This window comes from Drosophila willistoni, assembly GCF_018902025.1.
Source record: "Drosophila willistoni isolate 14030-0811.24 chromosome 2L unlocalized genomic scaffold, UCI_dwil_1.1 Seg139, whole genome shotgun sequence".
Lineage (NCBI taxonomy): Eukaryota > Metazoa > Arthropoda > Insecta > Diptera > Drosophilidae > Drosophila > Drosophila willistoni.
The window spans coordinates 1,455,331-1,481,562 of NW_025814046.1; the positions used below are offsets into that span (position 1 = coordinate 1,455,331).

The 26,232-nt window shown below is 40.8% G+C and overlaps 1 protein-coding gene across 14 annotated transcripts; it reads left to right on the top strand.

Moving 5' to 3' along the window:
* Window positions 1-2,157: 2,157 nt before the first annotated feature.
* Window positions 2,158-25,871, top strand: LOC6638476 (ryanodine receptor). 14 transcript variants are annotated; one of them, XM_023178026.2, is made up of 27 exons: window positions 2,158-2,298; window positions 3,853-4,056; window positions 4,316-4,327; window positions 5,084-5,161; window positions 5,239-5,627; window positions 5,688-6,212; window positions 6,273-6,397; window positions 6,460-7,882; window positions 7,946-8,549; window positions 8,736-8,835; window positions 10,060-10,264; window positions 10,325-11,087; window positions 11,147-12,306; window positions 12,608-12,802; window positions 12,870-12,985; window positions 13,047-15,334; window positions 15,400-15,879; window positions 15,998-16,135; window positions 16,367-16,653; window positions 16,717-18,817; window positions 19,642-19,751; window positions 21,043-21,394; window positions 21,591-21,891; window positions 22,187-22,297; window positions 22,360-22,779; window positions 22,843-23,044; window positions 23,107-25,871. In XM_023178026.2, exons 1-27 carry the CDS (start codon window positions 2,245-2,247, stop codon window positions 25,802-25,804), a joined length of 15,441 nt encoding a protein of 5,146 aa, XP_023033794.1. In that variant the 5' UTR covers window positions 2,158-2,244; the 3' UTR covers window positions 25,805-25,871. The 14 variants fall into 14 exon arrangements, with proteins under 14 accessions (XP_023033794.1, XP_023033810.1, XP_023033824.1 ...); XM_023178042.2 differs by lacking the exons at window positions 8,736-8,835; window positions 19,642-19,751 and adding exons at window positions 9,164-9,263; window positions 19,143-19,255 and having other exon boundaries at window positions 12,650-12,802; XM_023178056.2 differs by lacking the exons at window positions 8,736-8,835; window positions 19,642-19,751 and adding exons at window positions 9,164-9,263; window positions 19,143-19,255 and having other exon boundaries at window positions 12,650-12,802; window positions 16,379-16,653.
* Window positions 25,872-26,232: the final 361 nt, after the last annotated feature.

The window sequence follows — 26,232 nt, forward strand, 5'->3', positions numbered from 1 at the left end:
GAAAGAGCTATAGCGTTCTATCTATTATAGCGTAATATTTATACCCTTGCAAAGAGGGTATATTAATTTTGGTCAAAAGTGTGCAACGCATAGAAGGAAGCATCTCCGACCATATAAAGTATATATATTCTTGATCAGCACGACGAGACGAGTTCAAATAGCCATGTCCGTCCGTCCGTCCGTCTGGATCAACGCAAACTCCTCCTAGACCGTAAGAGCTACAGAGCTGAAATTTTGCATGTAGGCTTGTATATACTGCAGGCGTTGTATATCTCGGATTCAGCCGTATCGGATCACTATATCATATAGCTCCCATACAAATGGCAATGTCACGAACAGTGACTTTTCTCAATAACTTCGTTATTTTCTGAGCTATTGTCGTGAAATTTAATATTGATGAGTTTATTATACATATAAACGACTATGCCGAATTTGATCGAGATCGGGTGACTATATCATATAGCTCCCATAGGAACGATCTTTCGAAAACAGTGACTTTTATCAATAACTTCGTTACTTTTGACGCGATTGCTTTCAAATTAAACATTTGTTAGTTTAATATATCTGTTAATGACTTTGCCAAATTTGATAAAGATCGGGTTACTATATCATATAGCTCCCATAGGAACGATCGGTGGAAAACAGTGACTTTGATCAATATCTTCGTTATTTCCTATGCTAAGATTGTAGGCTTTCTTTCGGACACATTAGCCCTTTTAGCTTAAACGTTTTTCCACTTTCATGGCTATAGGTAAGGAAAGAGTTACCAAAAAAGTTGCAAGGGTATACAAACTTTGACGCGGTCGAAGTTAGCCCCGGCCCTCTGGTTTTCAAATATAATATATTATATTTCCTAAAAGAAGAAAGATATATTAGGTATATTAAAAAGAATTACTATTACTTTAGCATTTACCATTTCCATTACTTTAAAATTAAATGACTATTTCTTAAATGTTCTTAGAATAAATCTGATTTTACTTAGACTCACTCCATATTGAATAATTTCTGCATTATTAAAGGCAATAGATCTCTAGTTTTTATAATCATAAATCTGAGTGAACATCAGACCTACAATTTTTCAGATAGAGTTTTATGTATACAAAATATGTAGATAGATTGATTTTATTATTCTATTATTTTATTATACAAAAAGATTATACTTAAAACGTATTCAAATTAGAATGGTTAAATAGGAACTGTTTTGTTAGACTAGACTTTTAGACTTCTAATCTAGTTGGGAAATCGTTTCTTAAATAGTTTATGCTAGGAATTTTTAAATATTCAACATTGATAATAATCAAATCAGACTTTTTGAATCTATTTTAATCTATTTTAATTTAGATCTTTTTTAAAATATATCATTGAAAATATATCAAGTCAAACTAGACTTTTAAAATCTCTTTAATTGGCTTTTTAAAAAGAGCTAAGATCCTCGTGAGATCTCAAAACTTCTTAATTAGTCAAAACTAAACTGCGAAAACGACAGCTAAAAATACTTTCAATCATATTTTTTCTTTATTGATCATAATCAATAAAACTAAAAAGTTTATATCTACATATATATATCAGTATATGTATTCATCCTGGAGAAACATTATCTTTCTTCAAAAGTAGTCCTTAATACAGATTCGTATTTCAACTACTCTTATTATACAGACCAATAACAATTCCATATATATTTTCAAATTTTCTTTGAATCTGATACCTCTTCTTAGCTTAAAAAACTAGATTCAAGTATATAATCAATTATTTTCAATGCATAACAATATTTCAAATAATTGGATTATCGACACATGATGACATAAGCCAAATTTTTAATAACAATACACAATCTGTGAAATCTGTAACCGATTTTGACTTGCTTAAAAGTAGCAAATATTATAGAATAAGATAAATTAATTAAGAGAAAAGATAAAACTTTCCGATCAAGATTACGATCTATTCAGATTTAGATTTTTATATAGGCAACATGACAACATTCCCATATGGAATTCCATCTTAGACCAGATATATATGTATGCTATATATGGGTAATCCTTCTCCTAATTCTACGTGCTTAAATATAACCCATACAAAATAAAAGAGACAAAAAAAATGAAAGTAAACAATTGAATTTTTGTGTTCTTACTTGAAGGAAATTCGAGAGTATAAAAAAGGGAAATCCCAGCAATTGAAATACCACACGGGGCAAAACTGAATTAAATTTTCACAAAGGACGCTGCAGTCGTTGCGTTCACAAACAAAATGGCTGAGGCGGAAGGTGGCTCCGAGCAGGATGATGTTTCATTCCTGAGAACGGTGAGTACAACAAGAACAAACAAAACACGTTGAAAATATATATGTATATACACCTACAACATGACCGTGACCATGACACCGTACGATTGTCATGCCTACTCTTCTTGATATCATCTAAAATCAATTACGTCCACTCAATAAAATACATTGCTGGGGATTTCTAACAATTGGTGTCATAAAATATCCATCCAGGGATATATGTACATATGTATGTATGCCGAAGATTCTCCTGTTTCAGGAGTTGGGAGTCCATTAAAGGATGTATTGCATATTTATAGGCGTCCCCTAACTTTTGTTTATGGCCAACAATAAATAGCAAAAGTCGTGTCACAATTTCAATCACAGTTTGTGCCTTTTCTGGTTGCTTTACATGCGCGACCGAGAGACCTGGCATCATCTGGGGGAATTGTGCGTCGTTTTTTGGTTTTGGAATGAACACATCGGCCAGCTGACAAATGCTTTCCCATATATATCAAGCGCCCACAGCTGGCTCGACGAAATGACAGCCATTATGGGCCTGTAAGTAAATAGTGTTCCCCCTGGGGGCAACAGCTGAAGCAGCGAGGTCAGTAGCATCGACACCTTGCCGCAATAAATAAATATGTTCGAGCCAAAAGTTTTAGCTTCCAGGCACCTAAGGACCTATGTCCGCATCCTCTTGTCTGTCCATGTATATGTACATACCTACATACATACATATATCCGGCTCTGTATCTGACTCTCGGTTACCGTTACCCGGCCTTAGGCCCGATTGTGTGACCGCAGCTAAAATTCAATAAATATTGCGAGGGTTCATTGCCCCCTCTCTACCTTTTTTCTCACTCTCTGTGTGTGCGTGTCGGTTTCCGCATCCTTGGGGAATGCACACATCCTTCTTTAACAAAAGACAGCTTCGCCTGGGGAGTGACATCCTCTTGTTTTCCTTCAAATTACGTCTATTTAAATAAATTTTTAGTCAACTAACAGCTAACAAATTGCAAGATTGCACAAAAGTCAAACAAAGTGCCAAGTGATTGCGGTGGAATTTAAATTTTTAAATAGTTTTCCCCCTGACCAGGAGCCAGAAGCAAGTAGACAATGCCACTGTTTCTCCTTTGCTGCTGCTGCTGCTGCTGTGTCAGGACTCTCATTTAAATTATGCAAATTGTTCGATTCGAAATCCATTACCGTTCATTTAACTTCGACTATACACACACAGAGACACACACACATACACTTACACCAGCAGGAATTCTCCTCCTTTCATATCCTGCTGCTACTCCTCCTCATTCTCCTCCTTTGTCCATTCATTTGTGCATTTAGTGTGCCATGTAACAATTCCCTCATTTTGCGTGTGCAACGTTTTGGGTTGATGCCTACTATTCCGGTCCACAGTTAAGGTTTGTACATGAGTGTCAGTATGTGCGTGTGTGTGTGTTTGTGTGTTTGTGAGGCCTCAAAGACTCATTTAACTTGCAACACACACACACACCCACACAGTTTAGACTGTCAGCGAATTAACTAATTGATCTCCTTTACATATATCTAAACGTATGAACTTACTATCGCCCACAGGAAGACATGGTCACGCTCTCCTGTACGGCAACGGGTGAACGTGTCTGTCTGGCCGCCGAGGGATTTGGTAATCGGCATTGTTTCCTTGAAAATATTGCCGATAAGAATGTGCCCCCCGATCTATCGCAATGTGTATTTGTTATCGAGCAAGCTCTATCCGTGCGTGCTCTACAGGAATTGGTCACAGCTGCCGGTTCGGAGACTGTAAGTAAATTTATAATTCCTAATTTTTAGATCTGCTCATTAAGTTAGATTTAACTATAGATATATTTTATATTGTGTCCAAAATTTCCAAATGTTCTCCATCCATATGCATGTTGTCACCTACTCTTCTTTATATATATTTTTGTTTATTCTCTCTCTCTCTGTTCTACACCACTTATAACTTAAAACTTTCGGTTATTTTTTTTCAAAATTTTATCCCTAAAAACCAAAATACCAAAAAAAAATTTACACACAACAGGATAGCCAAGTTGTAAGTATTATGGAACGTTTCTTCTTTCTATAAACGCGAGCTTATTTTTTTTTTTGTCTCTATTTTACACTGTTTTTGTCTATCTATCTCTCTTTCTTTCTCTCTATCTATCTAATTATTTGTCTTTCTGTAATGCTCTGATACCCAAAAATGGGTATGCAAAAGTAGTTTCTAATATGCTAGCTAAAAAGCCTTGTTCTCTGATAATCTCTGCGCAACTTTTCTTTCACTAGAAATTATACCTAATGGGTTGCAGCCTATGTTTCTATTTTAATCTATAAAACAAATATATGTAAATATATTTACATCCACCTACAACCAGTGGCGGACTAAGGGTTAAGAAATGGGTAAAAAATTCCCCCTAAAGTAGGCGATGGACAATCAGAAGTTTTGGAATGCTTAAGATGTTCAGTAGCCAAAAATATAATTCCAGCTACAAAACCTTAGTTTTCTAAAAATTAATTCTTTGCCTATTTATTGCATATTTTCGGGGGCAAATTTTCTTCATTTCATATCCTTTGATCCGCTTTTGCCTACACCTAAACCTAAACCCTACACATACATGCATATTCTAACACATTTTACTACACAAAGAACACTGTTTGCCTTAGTAGATTAGACTATACACGAGTATGTATGTACATAGTAGAGCAAATCCTACCCCACACACCCCAACGCCCAACCCACCTGTTTATTTTATTTTCTGGACAGTATTAACATATTATTTAACGCTTTAACCCAAAACAACAACTTTAGGGTAAAGGCACTGGCTCCGGTCACAGGACATTGCTATATGGCAATGCCATTTTATTAAGACATCACAATAGTGATATGGTAAGTCTTTAAAAAACCCACCTAATAGATACTTTGCGAAAAAGTTAACCAACTATTATTCCTTCTTGCTGTCTTAGTACTTGGCTTGCCTTTCGACCTCATCGTCAAATGATAAGCTATCCTTCGATGTGGGTCTACAGGAGCATAGCCAGGGTGAAGCCTGCTGGTGGACTGTCCATCCGGCAAGCAAACAGCGTTCAGAAGGTGAAAAAGTTCGTGTCGGTGATGATTTGATTTTGGTTTCGGTGGCCACAGAACGTTATCTGCATACCACCAAAGAGAATGAGCAATCGATTGTCAATGCCAGTTTCCATGTCACCCATTGGTCAGTGCAACCCTACGGCACGGGTATATCGAGAATGAAGTATGTGGGTTATGTTTTTGGCGGTGATGTTTTGCGTTTCTTTCACGGCGGCGACGAATGTCTCACCATACCGAGTACTTGGGGCAGAGAAGCGGGTCAAAAGTAAGTTTTTAGCCAAGACTAAGAAACCTTCAAACTAAAGTCCTCCCCACACCCTTGCAGCATTGTTGTCTATGAAGGCGGCGTGGTTATGGCCCAGGCTCGCTCTTTGTGGCGTCTGGAATTGGCACGTACTAAATGGACTGGTGGCTTCATCAATTGGTATCATCCTATGCGCATTCGTCACATAACCACGGGACGCTATTTGGGTGTCAACGATAGCAACGAATTGATTTTGGTAAAAAAAGAGGAGGCTTCCATAGCCACAACGACTTTCTGCCTAAGGCAGGAAAAGGATGACGAAAAGAAAGTGCTTGAGGATAAGGATTTGGAGGTCATTGGTTCACCGATTATTAAATATGGTGATACCACTGTCATAGTACAGCACTGCGAAACGAGTCTGTGGCTCAGTTATAAGAGCTATGAAACGAAAAAGAAGGGTGTGGGTAAAGTCGAAGAGAAGCAGGCCATTCTCCATGAGGAGGGTAAAATGGATGATTGTTTGGACTTTTCACGCTCTCAGGAGGAGGAATCAAAGACAGCTCGAGTCATTCGCAAATGCAGCAGCCTTTTTACACAATTTATAACGTAAGTCAAATAAGTAAATCAAATAATTGTACTCTACTTATTTTCTCTCTTCTGGTTTAGTGCATTGGAAACACTGCAATCCAATCGCCGGCATTCGATTTTCTTTCAGAAAGTCAATCTAAACGAAATGGTCATGTGTCTAGAGGATTTGATAAACTATTTCTCTCAACCAGAAGATGATATGGGTAGGTCTAGTGAAAACTTTAGACGATCCTCTCTCTTTAACTGACAATCTGTTTTTCATTAGAACATGAGGAGAAACAGAATCGTTTTCGTGCCCTGCGCAATCGTCAGGATCTCTTCCAGGAGGAGGGCGTTCTTAATCTCATTTTAGAGGCCATTGACAAGATCAATATAATCACTTCACAGGGATTTTTGGCCAGTTTTCTGGCTGGCGACGAGACTGGCCAGAGTTGGGATCTCATTTCCACATATTTGTATCAACTACTCGCCGCCATTATCAAGGGAAATCACACGAATTGTGCCCAGTTTGCCAATAGCAATCGCTTGAATTGGCTTTTTTCACGTCTTGGCTCTCAGGCTTCCAGTGAGGGTTCCGGCATGTTGGATGTACTTCATTGTGTACTTATTGACTCACCTGAAGCTCTTAATATGATGAGAGATGAGCATATTAAGGTCATTATTTCTCTATTGGAGAAACATGGAAGAGATCCCAAAGTTTTGGATGTACTTTGCTCTCTGTGTGTCGGTAATGGAGTCGCTGTGCGTTCGTCGCAAAATAATATCTGTGACTTTTTGTTGCCGGGAAAGAATCTTCTACTCCAGACACTTCTTGTGGATCATGTGGCCAGTATACGACCAAATATATTTGTGGGTCGTGTGGATGGTTCGTCCATGTATCAGAAATGGTATTTTGAGGTGACCATGGATCACATTGAGCAAACAACTCACATGATGCCACATTTGAGAATTGGTTGGGCCAATACATCCGGCTATGTGCCATATCCTGGTGGTGGCAAAAAATGGGGTGGCAACGGCGTTGGCGATGATCTCTATTCATTTGGTTTTGATGGCGCCTATCTGTGGACAGGAGGACGCAAAACTCTTGTTGTCGATGCCCTGGTTGAGGAGCCATACATACGAAAGGGCGATGTTATTGGTGTGGCCATCGATTTGGCTGTCCCCGTCATCACGTTCACTTTCAACGGCATCAAAGTGCGTGGTTGCTTCCGTGACTTTAATTTGGATGGCATGTTCTTCCCAGTGATGAGTTGCTCATCGAAACTTAGTTGCCGCTTCTTATTTGGCGGTGATCATGGTCGTCTGAAGTATGCTCCACCCATGGGATTTTCTGCTCTCGTACAGTGCCTCATGCCACATCAGATATTGAGTTTGGATCCTTGCTTTTATTTTGGCAATCTTAATAAGAATGTTTTAGCCGGTCCATGGCTAATTGAAGATGATACGGCCTTTGTGCCCAAGCCTGTAGATACCACGGGCGTTACACTGCCCAGTTCGGTGGATCAGATAAAGGAGAAACTGGCAGAGAATATACACGAAATGTGGGCTTTGAATAAAATTGAAGCTGGTTGGTCCTGGGGCGAACATCGTGATGACTATCATCGCATTCATCCATGTCTAACCCAATTTGAGAAGTTGCCAGCTGCCGAGAAGCGATATGACAATCAACTAGCTGTTCAGACATTAAAGTAAGAGAGCTTAACATGCCTCCAAATGAGTTTTATGTTAATTTAATTCCCTTCAATTCTTAGGACAATCATTTCGTTGGGTTACTATATAACCATGGATAAACCGCCAGCACGTATACGACCTGTACGCCTGCCAAATGAGATCTTTATGCAGGGCAATGGCTATAAACCCGCACCACTTGATCTTAGTGCTGTGACTCTAACACCAAAACTCGAAGAACTGGTCGATCAACTGGCCGAGAACACCCACAATTTGTGGGCACGTGAACGCATTCAACAGGGCTGGACATATGGTCTCAACGAAGACTCCGACAATCATCGTAGTCCGCATTTAGTACCTTACGGCAAGGTAGATGAAGCCATCAAGAAGGCCAATCGTGACACTGCCTCTGAAACAGTACGCACTCTATTGGTCTATGGTTATGTTTTGGATCCACCAACCGGTGAAGGCACAGAAGCCCTACTTGCCGAAGCGCAACGTTTGAAATTTGCCGCCTTCCGTACTTATCGTGTGGAGCGCAATTACGCCGTAACCTCGGGCAAATGGTATTTCGAATTTGAAGTCTTGACCGCCGGACCCATGCGTGTGGGTTGGGCACGTGCTGACTGCTATCCGGGTGCCATGTTGGGCAGTGAGGACACCAGTTGGGCATTTGATGGACATAATGTAAGTATTTCGACGCCGTCTAAATATAGGAAAATCCATCGCGGTTTCGCGGGCTCCATTGCAGCATAAAAATGTGTCAACGTATATAGAAACGGGCGCGAGTATTTCTTCCCCTCTTAGTATATAGTTTCGTGATCCAATTGAAAAACCAAAACCAAACAAAAAACAAAAACACATGAATTATAGGTAACTAAAATGCACGCCGGATCCATTGAGCACTTTGGGGTGCGTTATGAGGCTGGTGACGTTATTGGTTGTTTCATCGATGTCAAGGAGCAAACCATCAGTAAGGACTCTAGAGGCTCTGCCAAAAAAAAAAAAAAAAACAAAACACATCACAACGTTGTTATTTTTTTAATTATAATTTATTTTAATTTTAACTGATTTGATTTTCAATTTATCTACTTTAGTTTTTTTAATCGAACGCATTTTGTTTAACTCTCTTCAACTTAATTCGATTTAATTTAGCGACACACTCTCTCTCTCTTTATATATATATATATTTCTCATAATTGATCATTAATTCGTATATAATATCACACATACACACACCCACACACACACAACGACAAGAGCATAATTGTTTAATAGGCAAAACTACATCAATTTTGTAGGAAGAGAAAGTATATGGTGGCAACAGTGAATCGTTTGGTAAACAATGTGGACCCGGGGATATAGTTGGCGTATTTTTAGATCTAGCCGATCATACAATTAGTAAGAAATTTCAAATAATGCACATAAAACTTTATAAAACTTGGTGTTAACCCCCCATTTTCCCGTTTTCCTCCTGAGAACAATGAATTGTATTACCATCGTGCTTTTGATATCTACTAAATGTGTACCAAAAACCGTAACGAAATGACAACGAAAATGAAATCGAATGGAATGAACCTATCAACCATTTAGAATCCTGGCAAAAAAACCAACTACATATAATTCTCTCGTTAGACCCGCTTTTGGGGGGTGAAGGGTGAACTCAATTTGACTCATTAGTAACGCGATTTGCATTATCATTACCAGTCAGTCTTGCTTTTTAGTGAATATCCAGAAAAATCCTTTTGCTCTAACGTCCAAAATAAAATACTACAAGTCATAATATATGTATTATATTACTTTGAACACAAAACGCCTCTAATCTCTAATCGATGGACTTAGCTGAGTAGAAGGTGACACATCAGCTCATCTAATCAACCAAAAAAAACTAAATAAGCTTTTTACTTAATTCTATTATTAATACTGCCTGTTAATTTTTAAACCAAATATTTAGCATGAGACTAACCAACTAATTAGCCAACAACAAAAAAAAAAAAACAAACAAAAATTGGCTTGCTTTGTTTTTATATACCTACTAAAAATTCTAATTAACAGGCCACAATTAATACAAATTAAAAAACAATGCGCACGAATTTTTCCTAGAGAAAAAAACTAAAAACAAACTGCTTCGTTAGTACTAGAATTAGTCTTAAGATAGTATAAATATGATTTCTAATTCGCAAATTAATTAAAATAGGCTTCTCGCTTAATGGAGAACTTCTAATGGATGCTCTGGGCGGTGAGACAACCTTTGCCGAGGTCACAGCAGAGGGAGTTGGCTTTGTGCCCGCCTGTACCCTGGGCGTGGGTCAAAAGGCACGAGTTATTTATGGACAGGATGTGGACTCTTTGAAATTCTTTACCACTTGTGGTCTACAAGAGGGTTACGAACCCTTCTGTGTGTAAGTAAACGATGAGAAAAGTTAATATCTTATGCTTTAACAAATTTCCTATTACTTTAGCAACATGCGTCGTCCTGTGACCCATTGGTATACCAAGGATCAACCTATATTCGAGAATACCGAAGAGATGCCCGATTGTCGCATTGATGTCACACGCATTCCTGGCGGCGCAGATACTCCACCGCATTTAAAAATCTCACACAACACTTTCGAGACCATGGAGAAGGCCAATTGGGAGTTTTTGCGTCTATCATTGCCTGTGACCTGTATGAGTGAGTTTATAAGCGAACAGGACAAGGCCAGACGTTGGGAGGAAATCAAGATACGTCAATATCGTTTGATGCGTGAAGCTGAGGCAGCAGCGGCCCAAGCGGCACAGACCCAAAATGCTGCCCACATGGATCACATGCTGAAGGGAGGCTTCAATATGAATGATATTAAGGGTCTAACTCGCAATTTCGATGATCACACCGAAGCGGAAGCTGAGCATATGATGCGCACTAGTCCATCGAGACCGCCGAGGAAGGGTTCTCTAACACGTAACATTACCTTCGAATCGGATATGACAGCAGCCTTGGATGAAATGCAGCGATCTACATCAGTTCTCGACATGAATGGCATGGGAGAGGAGCTAGATGATAAGAAGAAACGTGGACGTAGTCCATTCAAATTCTTCTCCAAAAAATCACGCGATCAGAGTCGCGAAAAAATGGGTGGACGAAATTTGGACACATCATTGGAGCGCCGGAATACAGTGGCCCATGGCAGAAATGTGGTTAATCAACAGATGACCACAAGAACACCAACTCTAAGGTTGAATAATGTAAGTGAGAGATATAAAAGTTCTCTCCCGATTTGATTACTCTAATATTTATTTTCCAGGCCGATATCCCACCCAGTCCAGTGGCCCAGGGTCCTAAGCAGTTGAGCTCTTCAAATCTAGGACAACCACCGGTGGAATCATCGGGCAATGAGATGTTCGATGCTGAGTGTCTGAAAATGATCAATGAATACTTTTATGGTGTACGCATCTTTCCCGGTCAAGATCCCACTCATGTTTATGTGGGTTGGGTTACCACCCAATATCATTTGCATAGTCGCGATTTCAACAAGAATAAGGTGAGACGTGGCTCTGTCTACATTGAGGATGACTATGAGGTGCCCATTGAGCGTATCGATCGTCAAAGTTGTTATGTTGTTCGTGCCGATGAGCTCTTCAACGAGGTAACTCAAGATGCCTCGGGCAAAGGTGCCTCACAGGGCATGTTTGTGGGTTGCTTTGTGGATACGGCCACTGGTATCATTCGTTTCACCTGCGAGGGTAAGGATACTTCACATCGCTGGATGATGGAACCGGATACCAAATTGTTCCCAGCCATTTTTGTGGAAGCCACTAGCAAGGAAATCCTACAAATCGAACTGGGACGCACTCCAACAACTCTACCGCTGTCGGCAGCTGTTCTTCCAACAAGTGATAAGCATATTAATCCTCAATCACCACCACGTCTGAAGGTTCAATGTTTGCGTCCGCATCAATGGGCACGTGTTCCGAATTCCGCACTCCAAGTGCACGCTCTCAAACTTTCGGACATTCGCGGTTGGTCTATGCTATGTGAGGATCCTGTATCCATGTTAGCCCTGCACATACCCGAAGAAGATCGCTGCATTGATATCCTAGAGCTGATTGAAATGGATAAGCTACTCTCTTTCCATGCCCACACGTTGACCTTGTATGCCGCCTTGTGTTATCAGTCCAATTATAGGGCAGCTCATGCCTTGTGCCAGCATGTGGATCAGAAACAATTGCTCTATGCCATACGTTCAGAATATATGAGTGGTCCGCTACGACAGGGTTTCTATGACTTGCTCATAGCCTTGCATTTGGAGTCTCATGCCACTACAATGGAGGTTTGCAAGAATGAGTATATCACACCATTGGGAGTGGAACTTAAAGAGCTATATAGCGATGATGAGATGAAGCATTCTTTGCGTTCTTTGGTCACTGAGTCAGTACGTCCTCAGCTACGCATGACGGAAATCACGTGAGTTATTGCCATACAATTAGTTTTTTAGATTAGTTACAGTCGTATCCTATCCCAAGCAAAAACAATGCCGACTATTCTTTCAATCAGATCTCTCTTTCAAACTCATTTTTTTGGCCGCAAAGCTGTGTGTCTGTGTGGTGTCGATCGATAATTGTTCATTGCTCATTATATCTGTTCAAATACTCTTTCACTCCTTGCACGTACTGCATCTGCACTGATCCACCTGAATCAACCAACACAATACCTGAACCTGCACTTGCACCTGCACCACCAACAACAACAACAACTACCCGATCAGACCCCCTGTGATTGCCACATCTAGTATGCCAAGTGTTTCCAGTGAACCAATACCCAACATCGATCAGTTGTACTCCCCGAAATTCCCCTTAGAAGTAGTCAGGGAATTTGTGATGGAAGCTTTAAAAGATGCTGTGGAAATCAATCAAGTACACAATCGTGATCCAATCGGTTGGACAAATGAGAACCTATTCTTGTAAGTAGATGTGATCGATTTAGGATCATTTCACATTATTAATTAATCTAAATTCTCTTATCTCTAGACCCCTCATTAAGCTAACGGATCGTTTGCTCTTGGTTGGAGTACTCACTGATGAAGACGTACAAAAACTTTTGGTCATGGTTGATCCAGAGACATGGGATGCCACTTTTGAAAAAGGTTTGCCTAATCAGCCTCTCTTAAAGTAAATGTCATTATGTTATCTTTTTCTTAATTTTAGAGGGCAAAGATGAACATACCAAGGGATTGCTTACCATGAAAATGGCCGAGGGAGCAAAGCTTCAAATGTGCTATCTGTTGCATCATCTCTATGACACTCAATTGCGTCATCGCGTTGAAAGTATAATTGCCTTTTCTCATGATTTTGTAGGTGATCTGCAAACCGATCAGTTGCGACGTTATATCGAGATCAAACAATCCGATTTGCCTAGTGCTGTGGCAGCCAAAAAGACAAAGGAGTTCCGCTGTCCGCCCAGAGAGCAAATGAATCAAATTCTATGCTTCAAAAATTTAGAGGCAGACGATCAGGACAATTGTACATGTGGCCTTGAGTTGCGTAGTCGTTTGGGCGATTTCCATGATAGTCTAATGCAAAAGGTTTCGTTGAATGCTCTGCAAGAGCCGGATGGTACCGAAAGCACTGCGATCGAAGAAATTAAAACGGGACCCATTACAAAAATCTATAATTTCATTAACACGGTCAAGGAGTTGGAGGAGGGACCCAAAGAGGTGGAGGAGCCTGAGAAAAAGACACCCGAAGAAGTATTCCGCAAGGTGTTGATTAAAACCATTGTCAGTTGGGCCGAAGAATCACAGATTGAGAATCCCAAATTGGTGCGTGAAATGTTTAGTTTGCTCTTGCGTCAATACGATACAGTTGGTGAGCTAGTGCGGGCCCTGGAGAAGACCTATGTGATCAATAATCGTGCACGCGACGATGTGGCCGAAATGTGGGTGGGTTTGAGTCAAATACGTGCTTTGCTGCCCGTCCAAATGAGCCAGGAAGAGGAAGAACTGATGCGTAAGCGTCTCTGGAAACTAGTGAATAATGCCACATTCTTCCAACATCCCGATTTGATACGTATACTGCGTGTGCACGAGAACGTCATGGCTGTCATGATGAATACATTGGGACGTCGGGCTCAAGCCCAAAGCGATGCCCCAGCCACCCAGGCAGAAGGAGCTCTAGGTGGAGAAGGTGGTGCACCTTCCAAAGAGAAAGATACCTCCCACGAAATGGTTGTGGCCTGTTGCCGCTTCCTTTGCTACTTCTGTCGCACAGGACGACAGAATCAGAAGGCTATGTTTGATCACTTTGATTTTCTACTTGACAATGCCAATATCCTGCTGGCTCGACCAAGTTTGCGCGGCTCCACTCCACTGGATGTGGCCTATTCGAGCTTAATGGAGAACACAGAACTAGCTCTGGCACTGAGGGAACATTATCTAGAGAAAATTGCTGTTTATTTGTCACGTTGCGGTCTACAAAGCAATTCGGAGCTTGTTGAGAAAGGTTATCCCGATCTTGGCTGGGATCCTGTAGAGGGTGAAAGATATCTGGACTTTTTACGCTATTGCGTTTGGGTGAACGGCGAGAGTGTCGAGGAGAATGCCAACCTTGTCATTCGTCTTCTTATCCGTCGTCCAGAATGCTTGGGGCCGGCTCTAAGAGGAGAAGGAGAAGGTCTCTTCCGCGCCATTGTCGAAGCGAATCGCATGTCGGAGCGTATATCCGATCGTTGTAAAATGCAGGATGAGGCCGAAGGTACTATTGCAGGTCTTAATTTTACTCATCCCCTGCCCGAAAGCGAAGAGGATGAGGATTATATTGATACTGGCGCCGCCATTTTGAATTTCTATTGTACACTCGTTGATCTACTGGGCCGTTGTGCCCCCGATGCCTCCGTCATTGAGCAGGGCAAAAACGAGTCACTGAGAGCTAGAGCTATTTTGAGATCTCTGGTGCCACTGGAGGATCTGCAGGGTGTGCTCAGTTTGAAATTCACCCTAAATCAAACCGCACCCGGCGAGGAGAAACCGAAATCGGATATGCCCTCGGGCCTACTGCCAAATAATAAGCAGAGTATTGTATTATTCCTGGAACGTGTGTATGGCATCGAGCAGCAGGATCTCTTCTATCGCCTACTGGAAGACGCCTTTCTGCCCGATCTGCGCACGGCAACCATATTGGACAAGAGTGATGGCAGTGAAAGTGACATGGCATTAGCCATGAATCGTTACATAGGCAATTCGATTTTGCCATTGTTAATTAAGCACTCAAAATTCTATAATGAGGCTGAAAACTATGCCAGTCTACTGGATGCCACACTGCACACGGTCTATAGACTATCAAAGAACCGTATGCTAACCAAGGGTCAACGCGAGGCCGTATCCGATTTCCTAGTGGCGCTGACCTCCCAAATGCAACCTGCCATGCTGCTGAAGCTGCTGCGCAAGTTGACTGTGGATGTGTCCAAGCTATCTGAATATACGACAGTGGCGCTCAGGGTAAGGTCCCCTATTAAAATCTCTCTGACAAATCAAGTATTAATGTTTATCATTTTTTTGTTTAGCTACTCACACTGCACTTCGATCGCTGTGCCAAGTACTATGGCTCAACTCAAGGCCAAGGCTCCTATGGGGCATCCTCTGATGAGGAGAAACGTCTGACTATGTTGCTGTTCTCCAACATTTTTGACTCGCTCAGCAATATGGACTACGATCCGGAACTGTTCGGTAAAGCCCTTCCATGCCTTATCGCCATTGGCTGTGCCCTGCCACCCGATTATAGTTTGTCTAAGAATACGGATGAAGATTATTATGGCCGTCAAATGGGTGCACCCGATCAACCGCAATATGTACCCAACCCTATCGATACCAACAATGTGCATCTCGACAACGATCTGAATTCGTTGGTGCAAAAGTTCAGCGAACATTATCACGATGCCTGGGCTAGTCGCCGCTTGGAAGGTAGCTGGACGTATGGTGAAGTTCGTTCGGATGCGGAACGTAAACATCCCCGCCTTAAGCCCTACAATATGCTAAGTGAATATGTACGTAAGCCAACCAAATCAAATCAAATCATCATTGGGTTTACTTCATCAAATAGGACTCAACACTCTTTATATTGAAATTTCCAATTACTTAAATTTACTTTTCTATGATTGCTAGGAAAGGGAACGTTATCGTGATCCAGTAAGGGAATGCCTGAAGGGTCTATTAGCCATTGGCTGGACGGTGGAGCATTCCGAAGTGGATGTACCACTCAATCATCGTGGCTCGACGCGTCGTCAATCCAAGCCTCAAATTGTATGTATACCCCCAAAAGAACTACTAACCTGAACAATACTTTGAAAAACATTTTCTCTAACGCTTTCCTCTTGACCACACAAATGCCCGCCCGCCCTATCGAAATTGAAATTGGAAAACCTTCTCCTAAAACAATTGGCTCATCCAATCCGAACGAATTTACCTACGCCTACGCCATCTACGCCTATGCCCTTTTATCCTACGCTATTCTCCGGGGCTTAACTACCATAGCATGATTTTCAGAACGAGGGCAGTCCCTTCAACTATAATCCCCATCCAGTGGATATGAGCAATTTGACCCTCAGTAGGGAAATGCAAAATATGGCTGAACGTTTGGCAGAGAATTCCCATGATATTTGGGCCAAGAAAAAGAACGAGGAACTCAATGGTTGCGGTGGTGTGATACATCCACAATTGGTGCCTTATGACTTGCTGACCGATAAGGAAAAGAAAAAGGATCGTGAGCGTTCACAGGAGTTCCTTAAATATATGCAATATCAGGGTTACAAGTTGCACAAGTAAATACACAATTGATTTCATTTTTGATTTCATTAATTGAAAATTACATTTTTTTTCCTTAGGCCCTCAAAGGGTGGAGTTGTTGAGGGTGAAGGTGGCGTTACCCAAGCTGCCGTTGAACTGAGATTCTCTTATTCGCTGTTGGAGAAACTTATTCAATATCTTGATCGTGCCACTATTAACATGAAATTGCTGAAACCTTCGACCACATTCAGTCGTCGCACATCATTTAAGACTGCTTCGCGGGATATTAAATTCTTCTCGAAGGTCGTTCTGCCGCTGATGGAGAAATATTTCTCAACGCATCGTAATTATTTCATAGCCATTGCCACGGCCACTAACAACATCGGAGCAGCCTCACTAAAGGAGAAGGAAATGGTTGCATCGATATTCTGTAAGTTGGCCGCCTTGTTGCGCAATCGTTTGAGTGCTTTTGGTCCGGATGTCCGTATCACAGTGCGTTGTCTGCAAGTGCTGGTCAAGGGCATCGATGCCAAGACTTTGACCAAAAATTGTCCAGAATTTATACGCACCTCTATGCTGACATTCTTCAATCAGACATCCGATGATCTGGGTAATACCATATTGAATTTACAAGATGGCAAATATAGTCATTTACGTGGCACTCATCTGAAGACTTCCACTTCATTGGGCTATGTCAATCAGGTGGTTCTACCGGTGCTTACGGCAATGTTTGATCATTTGGCTGCCTGTGATTATGGCAGTGATTTGCTGTTGGATGAAATTCAAGTGGCTTCATATAAAATTCTAGCTGCTCTCTATCATTTGGGCACAGATGCCACTCTTACCCATGATCGCAAGTACTTGAAGACAGAGATTGAACGTCATAGGCCAGCTTTGGGTTCTTGTCTGGGCGCCTATAGCTCTTGCTTCCCTGTGGCCTATTTGGAGCCACATCTCAATAAGCATAATCAGTACTCGCTGCTCAATCGTATTGCTGATCATTCACTGGAGGCTCAGGATATTATGGTGAAAATGGAGAGCTGTATGCCCAATTTGGAGACCATTCTGAGTGAAGTGGATCAGTTTGTGGAGTCAGATAAGACCTATAATGATGCTCCGCATATTATTGATGTTATTTTGCCTTTGCTGTGCGCTTACTTGCCTTTCTGGTGGTCCCAGGGTCCGGATAATGTTAGTCCCACTAGTGGTAATCATGTGACCATGGTCACAGCCGATCACATGAATCCTTTGCTAAGGAATGTCCTGAAAATGATCAAAAAGAACATTGGCAACGATAATGCACCCTGGATGACACGCATTGCTGCCTATACCCAGCAGATTATTATCAATACCTCAGAGGAGTTGCTTAAGGATCCATTCCTCCCACTGGCAGAGCGTGTCAAGAAACGTACTGAGAATATGCTACACAAGGAGGACAGTATGCGCGGCTTTATTAAATCGGCCACCGATGATACTTCTCAAGTGGAAACACAGCTTCAAGAGGATTGGAATCTTTTAGTACGCGATATATACTCGTTCTATCCCTTGCTCATCAAATACGTAGATTTGCAGCGTAATCATTGGCTTAAAGACAATATTCCCGAGGCCGAAGAGCTGTACAATCATGTGGCGGAAATTTTCAATATTTGGTCCAAGAGTCAATACTTCCTCAAGGAGGAGCAAAACTTTATTTCGGCCAATGAAATTGATAATATGGCTCTCATAATGCCCACGGCCACACGTCGTTCGGCCATTTCTGAGGGAGTTCCCGCCGTGGGCGGCAAGGTGAAGAAAAAGAAGAAGAATCGCGACAAGAAACGTGACAAGGACAAGGAAGTGCAGGCTAGTCTTATGGTTGCCTGCCTCAAACGTCTTCTGCCCGTGGGACTTAATCTATTTGCTGGCCGAGAACAGGAATTGGTTCAACATTGCAAGGATCGTTATTTGAAAAAAATGACCGAATACGATGTCATTGAATTTGCACGTATGCAATTAACTTTGCCCGATAAACTTGATCCCTCCGATGAGATGTCATGGCAGCATTATCTATACTCGAAACTTGGCAAAACCGAAGAACCAGTGGATGAGCAGGCCCTGGAGAAGGCAAATGCCAATTCAAATGAAAAGGGTAAAGACAAGACACAGGAAACTGTGGATCGTATTGTGGCCATGGCAAAGGTTCTCTTTGGCTTGCATATGGTGAGTTTAAGTAATCAAGACCCAATTTAAAGATTTTATATGTCATCTATTCAAGTGTTTTTTTTTAACTTTATTATTCACATACATACATATTTAATGATTTTTTTCTTTTTCCTTTCTTAAAAAAAAAAAACATCTCATCTTACCAACAACTACAAACAAACAACAACTGCAACAAATACGAAAAAACTCTATAACTATCCTTGAAAAAAAAACCAAACGGCATACTCCATTTATATAACTCTCTGAAACTCCATCAATATCTATCTCTCTTGCCGATGCTGACCATCTGAAAAAAAACCAAAAATCGATAACCCATTTACAGATCGACCATCCACAACAGCAGAGCAAAAATGTCTACAGGAGCGTTGTATCGATACAAAGGAAACGTGCAGTTATCGCATGTTTCCGCCAAACATCGTTACATTCTCTACCCAGGTTATTACCAACAGAAATAGATTACTAACTTTCTCTGTCTTTCGAGACAACAAGATTATTTTCAATCGTTTGACTTGAAAGAAAGACCTAACACCACAAAAAATATTACTTTTAATTTATTTACTTATCTAATCTATTTTGTTTATGTCTTCATCTTCTATCATCCTGTTTTATATGTCTCTAATAACTAATATCGAATCATCATTTTTGCCACCTGTACAAACTACTGTATCGAACGTAGTCGAATTCTAAAACAAATATCATATATCTTTTTTGTTTTTTGTATATTTTCTTGATGATCTCTTGCTTGCGCTTGCTCGCCTCGCCTTGCTCCAAAACCAAAAACCAAAACCGAAAAAAAAACAAAATCCAAAATAATATTTTAGGCAGCCGCCGGCAAGAACAGAACAAAACGTTGGAGTTCCAAAATTTCGGTGGCACGTCGCCAGGCAGTTATATCAAGCTTACGCGCCAAGCATCTATATCGCATGAGCAGGTGGTAGCCAAACATTAACATTCAACATTACTCATATTTTTAATACAAAAAAAATTAAAATTGCCAAATGTTTTTATTTATTTGTTCAACTACTTTTTGTACTCATCAAAAATATCCTTGCAGAGAGGTTTCTTTCAAGAATCAAACAAGGACAGCAAATCTGTTCTTTAATAGCTCTATACCCCTATACTTTTTTGGGTTAATTTTACAACCCTGGCCTAAAAACATTTTGAATAGTTTTAGAAGCTAATATTTACTCTAATTTTAAAGCTATCATCTATTGTCATGATATTATTTAGAGGAGATTTTGTTACAAAGCCCCAAAAAAAAAAAACAGATCTTGGGATAGATTTTCTTTTTAAAAACATTTCAAAACATTTTATTTTAAAATCCCACCTAGAGTGCCAATTGTTCGAATACCGGCTTTGTTTATTGGTTTTAAGAAAGATATAAGTTTAATACTCTCATTCTAAGTCTAGTCTACGTCAGTTGTCTTAATTGTCCAATCATAAAGGCAATTGAACAACGAAGATCCATTTTTGGATCCCCACTTGTCAGGCTTAAGTCCCCAAAGTTGCAAGTACTTGCAGAAAATGATAATAATAAATAATTAGGTTGATGGTTTATAATTGTATCCTGTTATAAACTACTGGGTGACTAGCCTATTTTTTCGAAATTTTACTTTATACTGTAATATTATAATAATGTTTTAATGACTTCATCAAATTTGTAGAATTTTTTGTCAATAACAGTCGTATGGCTATTTAATGTTTCTTCATCTAAGGTGAATCAAGATTAAAAGATATGAAAAATTTAAAGGGGTCTGTCCAGGGGTTTGATCACTTATTGAGTACAATAGTGGTCCATAATAAGATGATTCCAAAGTAACTTTGATTCTTCTGTATGCATACAATAAAAAAAATGGGAAAAATAAAAAAAAAAATTTTGACATTTCGAATATTTTTTTTAGAAATTAAATAGTTAAAAATAAAAAGCTGAAAGAGCAGAAAACAATAAGACCAAATCCTCGATGTTTATAAACTCACTTACTCCAAAGTCCTGGATAGTATCGCGGGATTAATTATAGTCGCTCCACATTTGCAAGGATATTTTCATTGATTCGGCTGATTCCGATGCTATTTTTATTTAAATATTAATTCAAAACTAACTGAAAAGAACTAAAAGCACGCTGCCTAAAAATGTTGTGTGTGATTTTTCTTTAATACTCTTTAATTTATGAATTTGACTTTGAAACTTATATATGTGGTTATGCTCCCCCCATCCCATGCAGACATCGGGCTTGCAATATCTTTGCTCGCAGTTACTATGAACAATGGCTGCAAGAGGAGAATGTGGGTCAAGAGGTCATGGTTGAGGATCTAACACAAACATTCGAAGAATCTGAGAAATCCAAAAAGGATGAAGAGGAGACCGATGGCAAACCTGATCCATTGACCCAATTGGTTACAACATTCTGTCGCGGTGCCATGACCGAACGCAGTGGAGCACTTCAAGAAGATTTGCTGTATATGTCCTATGCTCAGATAGCTGCCAAATCCTGTGGCGAAGAGGAAGAGGAAGGCGGTGATGAGGAGGGCGGTGAGGGTGGCGGTGGCGAAGAGGGCGAAGGCACCAGTATCCATGTAAGTGGGCAGAACTCTAACCAAAACTAAACAATTTGAATTTAATACTTCCCAAAATATAATCCAAAATGCTAACTAACCAAAATAAAATAAAAAGTGTCGCATATCCAGACTAATGGTAATTCATAAAAAGAGTTTTCTTAATTAATTCCAATTTTTAATGTACTGAATTTTACTTCCCATCCCCCCCTTGTAGGAACAAGAGATGGAGAAGCAAAAGCTATTATTCCATCAGGCTCGTCTTTCGAACCGCGGCGTTGCCGAAATGGTGCTGTTGCACATTTCCGCCTCCAAAGGTATACCTTCGGAGATGGTAATGACAACACTCAATCTCGGCATTGCCATTCTACGTGGCGGTAACATTGACATCCAAATGGGTATGTTAAATCATCTGAAAGAAAAGAAGGATGTAGGTTTCTTTACCTCAATTGCTGGGCTAATGAATTCGTGCAGTGTCCTGGATTTGGATGCCTTTGAGCGTAACACCAAAGCAGAGGGTAAGTCATATTAGATCCTAGTCCATCCTCTGTAGCTTTTTGAGCTTTTCTCCTGCCCAATTTTTTTTTATTGTTGGCATTTTCCTCCTCCTTTTACCCTGCCATGCCAAACCTCTTCATTTTCTCTAAGTTCAATTATTGATTTGTCTTCCCAAAACCAAAAAAAAAAACAAAATAAATTTGATTTGAACTCGCATGACCCATCCACCCGATCCTGTGTATGTATCCCGCTATTGTTGTAAAAAACCCCCCCGAAAAAACCATACAAAAGAGTATATTCCGAGTGCGGGTGCAGGTCTTGGTGTGGGCTCCGAGGGAGCAGCAGGCGAGAAGAATATGCACGATGCCGAATTCACTTGTGCCCTGTTCCGGTTCATTCAACTAACCAGTGAAGGCCATAATTTGGGTAAGTAATACATATGGAAATCCCATGACAAACCTCTTCTAAATCTGTCTTTCTTTTTCCAGAATGGCAAAACTATTTGCGTACTCAGGCGGGTAATACCACCACGGTCAATGTGGTCATCAGCACTGTGGATTATTTGCTGCGTCTTCAGGAATCCATTATGGACTTCTATTGGCATTATTCTAGCAAAGAGATCATTGATCCTGCCGGCAAGGCTAATTTCTTCAAGGCCATTGGTGTGGCCAGTCAAGTCTTCAATACACTCACTGAGGTCATTCAGGGTCCTTGTACACTCAATCAACAGGCTTTGGCCCACTCTAGGTTATGGGATGCTGTGGGAGGTTTTCTATTCCTTTTCTCTCACATGCAGGATAAACTATCAAAACATTCAAGTCAGGTGGACTTGCTGAAGGAGCTGCTGAATTTGCAAAAGGACATGATAACCATGATGCTCTCCATGTTGGAGGGTAATGTGGTTAATGGTATGGACTTAAAGAATCTCAGTGAGCATATGAAATGTATTTACATGTAATTATCTTTTCCAGGAACCATTGGTAAACAGATGGTGGACACTCTAGTCGAATCGGCCTCAAATGTTGAGCTTATTCTCAAGTATTTCGACATGTTCCTTAAGCTGGCTGATTTGATAGAATCACCAAGTTTCCATGAGATTGATATGAAAAACGAAGGCTGGGTTACACCTAAAGATTTTCGTGAGAAAATGGAACAATCCAAGAACTACACACCGTGAGTTTCATATGAAAATCTTAAGGGAAAATCAATCCTTAACTCCATCTCTCTATTTACAGGGAAGAAATGGATTTCCTTTTGGCTTGTTGCGAACGCAATCACGAGGGCAAAATCGACTATCGAGCCTTTGTGGAACGTTTCCATGAACCATCAAAGGAGATTGGTTTCAACTTGGCTGTGCTGCTCACCAATCTCAGCGAACATATGCCCAATGAGCCGCGTTTGGCACGTTTCTTGGAGACGGCCGGTTCCGTTTTGAACTATTTCGAACCCTTCCTGGGTCGCATTGAAATTCTGGGTAGCTCGAAACGTATTGAGCGTGTCTACTTTGAGATCAAGGACTCGAATATTGAACAATGGGAGAAACCTCAGATTCGTGAGTCAAAACGTGCCTTCTTCTATTCAATTGTCACCGAGGGTGGCGATAAGGAGAAACTCGAAGCTTTTGTCAATTTCTGTGAGGATGCCATCTTTGAGATGACTCATGCCTCTGGCCTGATGGCCTCCGATGATGGCGGCGGTAATGTTAAACGTGATACGGCCTACAGTTCCTACATGAGTGAAGAGGAGGAGGAGAGGGCTGCCAGGGATCCGATACGACGAACGATTACGGCGGTAAAGGAAGGTCTGAAATTCGGTGTCCATATGCTCAGTCCTTCGAATATCAAACACCAAATTGGCGTGATGCAGACCAAATCCATACCCGAACTGATTGTTGGCTTCTTTAAGATAATCTTCTATATGTTCTATTACACCGGCTATGCGCACTTCTGTGTGGTGCGCTATATCTTTGGCATACTCTTGAATCTGATGCGTGGTCCTGCTCCCGAGCAGGAGGAAGAACCAGTGGTGGAGGAGGAAACATTTGGCAGAGCCTTACCGCCCCTGCCGCTGGAGGAGCCACCTGGGACGGTACAGGCATTTGGTTTGGATATCAACAAAGAGGAAAATGGCATGTATAAGGTTGTTGTTCATGAATCTCCAGCAAATTCATCGATGGAAGAGGGTGGTGAATCTAGTCCCGAAGATGGTACTGCTCCAGGTGGTGCTGAGGGTCTCGAGGGTGGTGAACCGCATCAGGAACCCATTTCAATAGTCGATCTTTTGGGTGGTGAAGCAGCCAAAAAGGCTGCCCAAGAGCGTCAGGAGGCTCAGAAGGCACAAGAAGCGGCTATGGCATCGATTGAAGCGGAGGCCAAGAAATCCTCTGCTGCCCCCCAGGAGACTCCAGCTGTTCATCAAATTGATTTCTCGCAGTACACACATCGCGCTGTCAGCTTCTTGGCCAGAAATTTCTACAATCTGAAATATGTGGCCTTGGTCTTGGCTTTTAGCATTAATTTCATGCTGCTCTTCTATAAGGTAACCTCATTTGCAGAAGAATCTGAAGGCTCCGCCGAGGAGGAACTCATCTTGGGCTCTGGTTCGGGAGCGGGTGTTGATCTAGGCGGCGGTTCTGGTGGCGGTGGTCTAGGCTCTGGCGATGGAGGATCTGGCGATGGCGAAGATATGGACGATGATATACCCGAACTTGTGCACGTCGACGAGGACTTTTTCTACATGGAACATGTACTCCGTATGGCAGCTATGTTACACTCTCTCGTCTCGTTGGCCATGCTGATTGCCTACTATCACCTCAAAGTGCCATTGGCCATTTTCAAGCGTGAAAAGGAAATTGCACGTCGCTTGGAATTCGATGGTCTTTTCATTGCCGAACAGCCGGAAGATGATGATTTTAAATCCCATTGGGATAAGCTAGTCATTTCGGCCAAAAGTTTCCCCGTCAACTATTGGGATAAGTTTGTCAAGAAGAAGGTGCGACAAAAGTACAGTGAGACCTATGACTTTGATTCCATATCCAATCTACTGGGCATGGAGAAAACAGCCTTTGCCGCCCAGGAGAGCGAAGAGACAGGCATATTTAGATACATCATGAACGTGGATTGGCGCTATCAGTTGTGGAAGGCGGGTGTTACCTTTACGGATAATGCTTTCCTCTATTCGCTGTGGTACTTCAGTTTCTCTGTAATGGGTAATTTCAATAATTTCTTCTTTGCCGCCCATTTGCTTGATGTGGCCGTTGGATTCAAGACATTGCGTACGATTTTGCAGTCCGTAACACACAATGGCAAACAATTGGTTCTCACGGTGATGCTCCTGACTATTATAGTGTACATCTATACCGTGGTGGCCTTTAATTTCTTCCGTAAATTCTATATACAGGAAGAGGATGAGGAGGTTGATAAGAAATGTCATGACATGTTGACCTGTTTTGTCTTCCATTTGTACAAGGGTGTACGAGCTGGTGGAGGTATTGGTGATGAGATCGGTGATCCCGATGGCGATGACTATGAAGTGTATCGCATCATTTTCGATATTACCTTCTTCTTCTTTGTCATCATTATCCTGTTGGCCATTATCCAGGGTTTGATTATCGACGCTTTCGGTGAGCTGCGTGATCAATTGGAATCGGTCAAAGATAATATGGAATCGAATTGTTTCATATGTGGTATGGGTAAAGATTTCTTTGATATAGTACCGCATGGTTTCGATACGCATGTCCAGAAAGAGCATAATCTGGCCAATTACATGTTCTTCCTGATGCATTTGATCAATAAACCGGATACTGAATATACCGGTCAGGAGACATATGTATGGAATATGTATCAACAACGAAGTTGGGACTTCTTCCCTGTGGGTGATTGTTTCCGTAAGCAATATGAAGATGAATTATCTGGCGGCGGTGGCGGTGGTTAAGTCCAAAAAAATAACCTAAAGCAAATTACTGGGCACAAAATACATACAATCTATTACTTTATATACATACATAAATATATATATATTTTCATACTTGTAGTAGAGAAATATATATATAGTACACGTGACGAGAAAATTTTTTAAAAAATCATCTTGAATATTTTACCTAGTCTCAATCGTAATTTAAGTATCTTTTCCAAACAAACAAAAAACTATGATGATGACGATTCTAGCACGTATAACAATCAAAATGTTCTTAACTCATTTTAAATAAATAAAAATCTATTCATTTTTAACGAAATATCGCTGGGTTATTTTTTTTTTTTTGGTTTCTCTTTTTATTAATATGATTTTCTTTTAAGATGGACATTTAGAGTTTCTTGTGCGCAAAACATTCTTAGACATTTATACTATGTATATTCGAATAG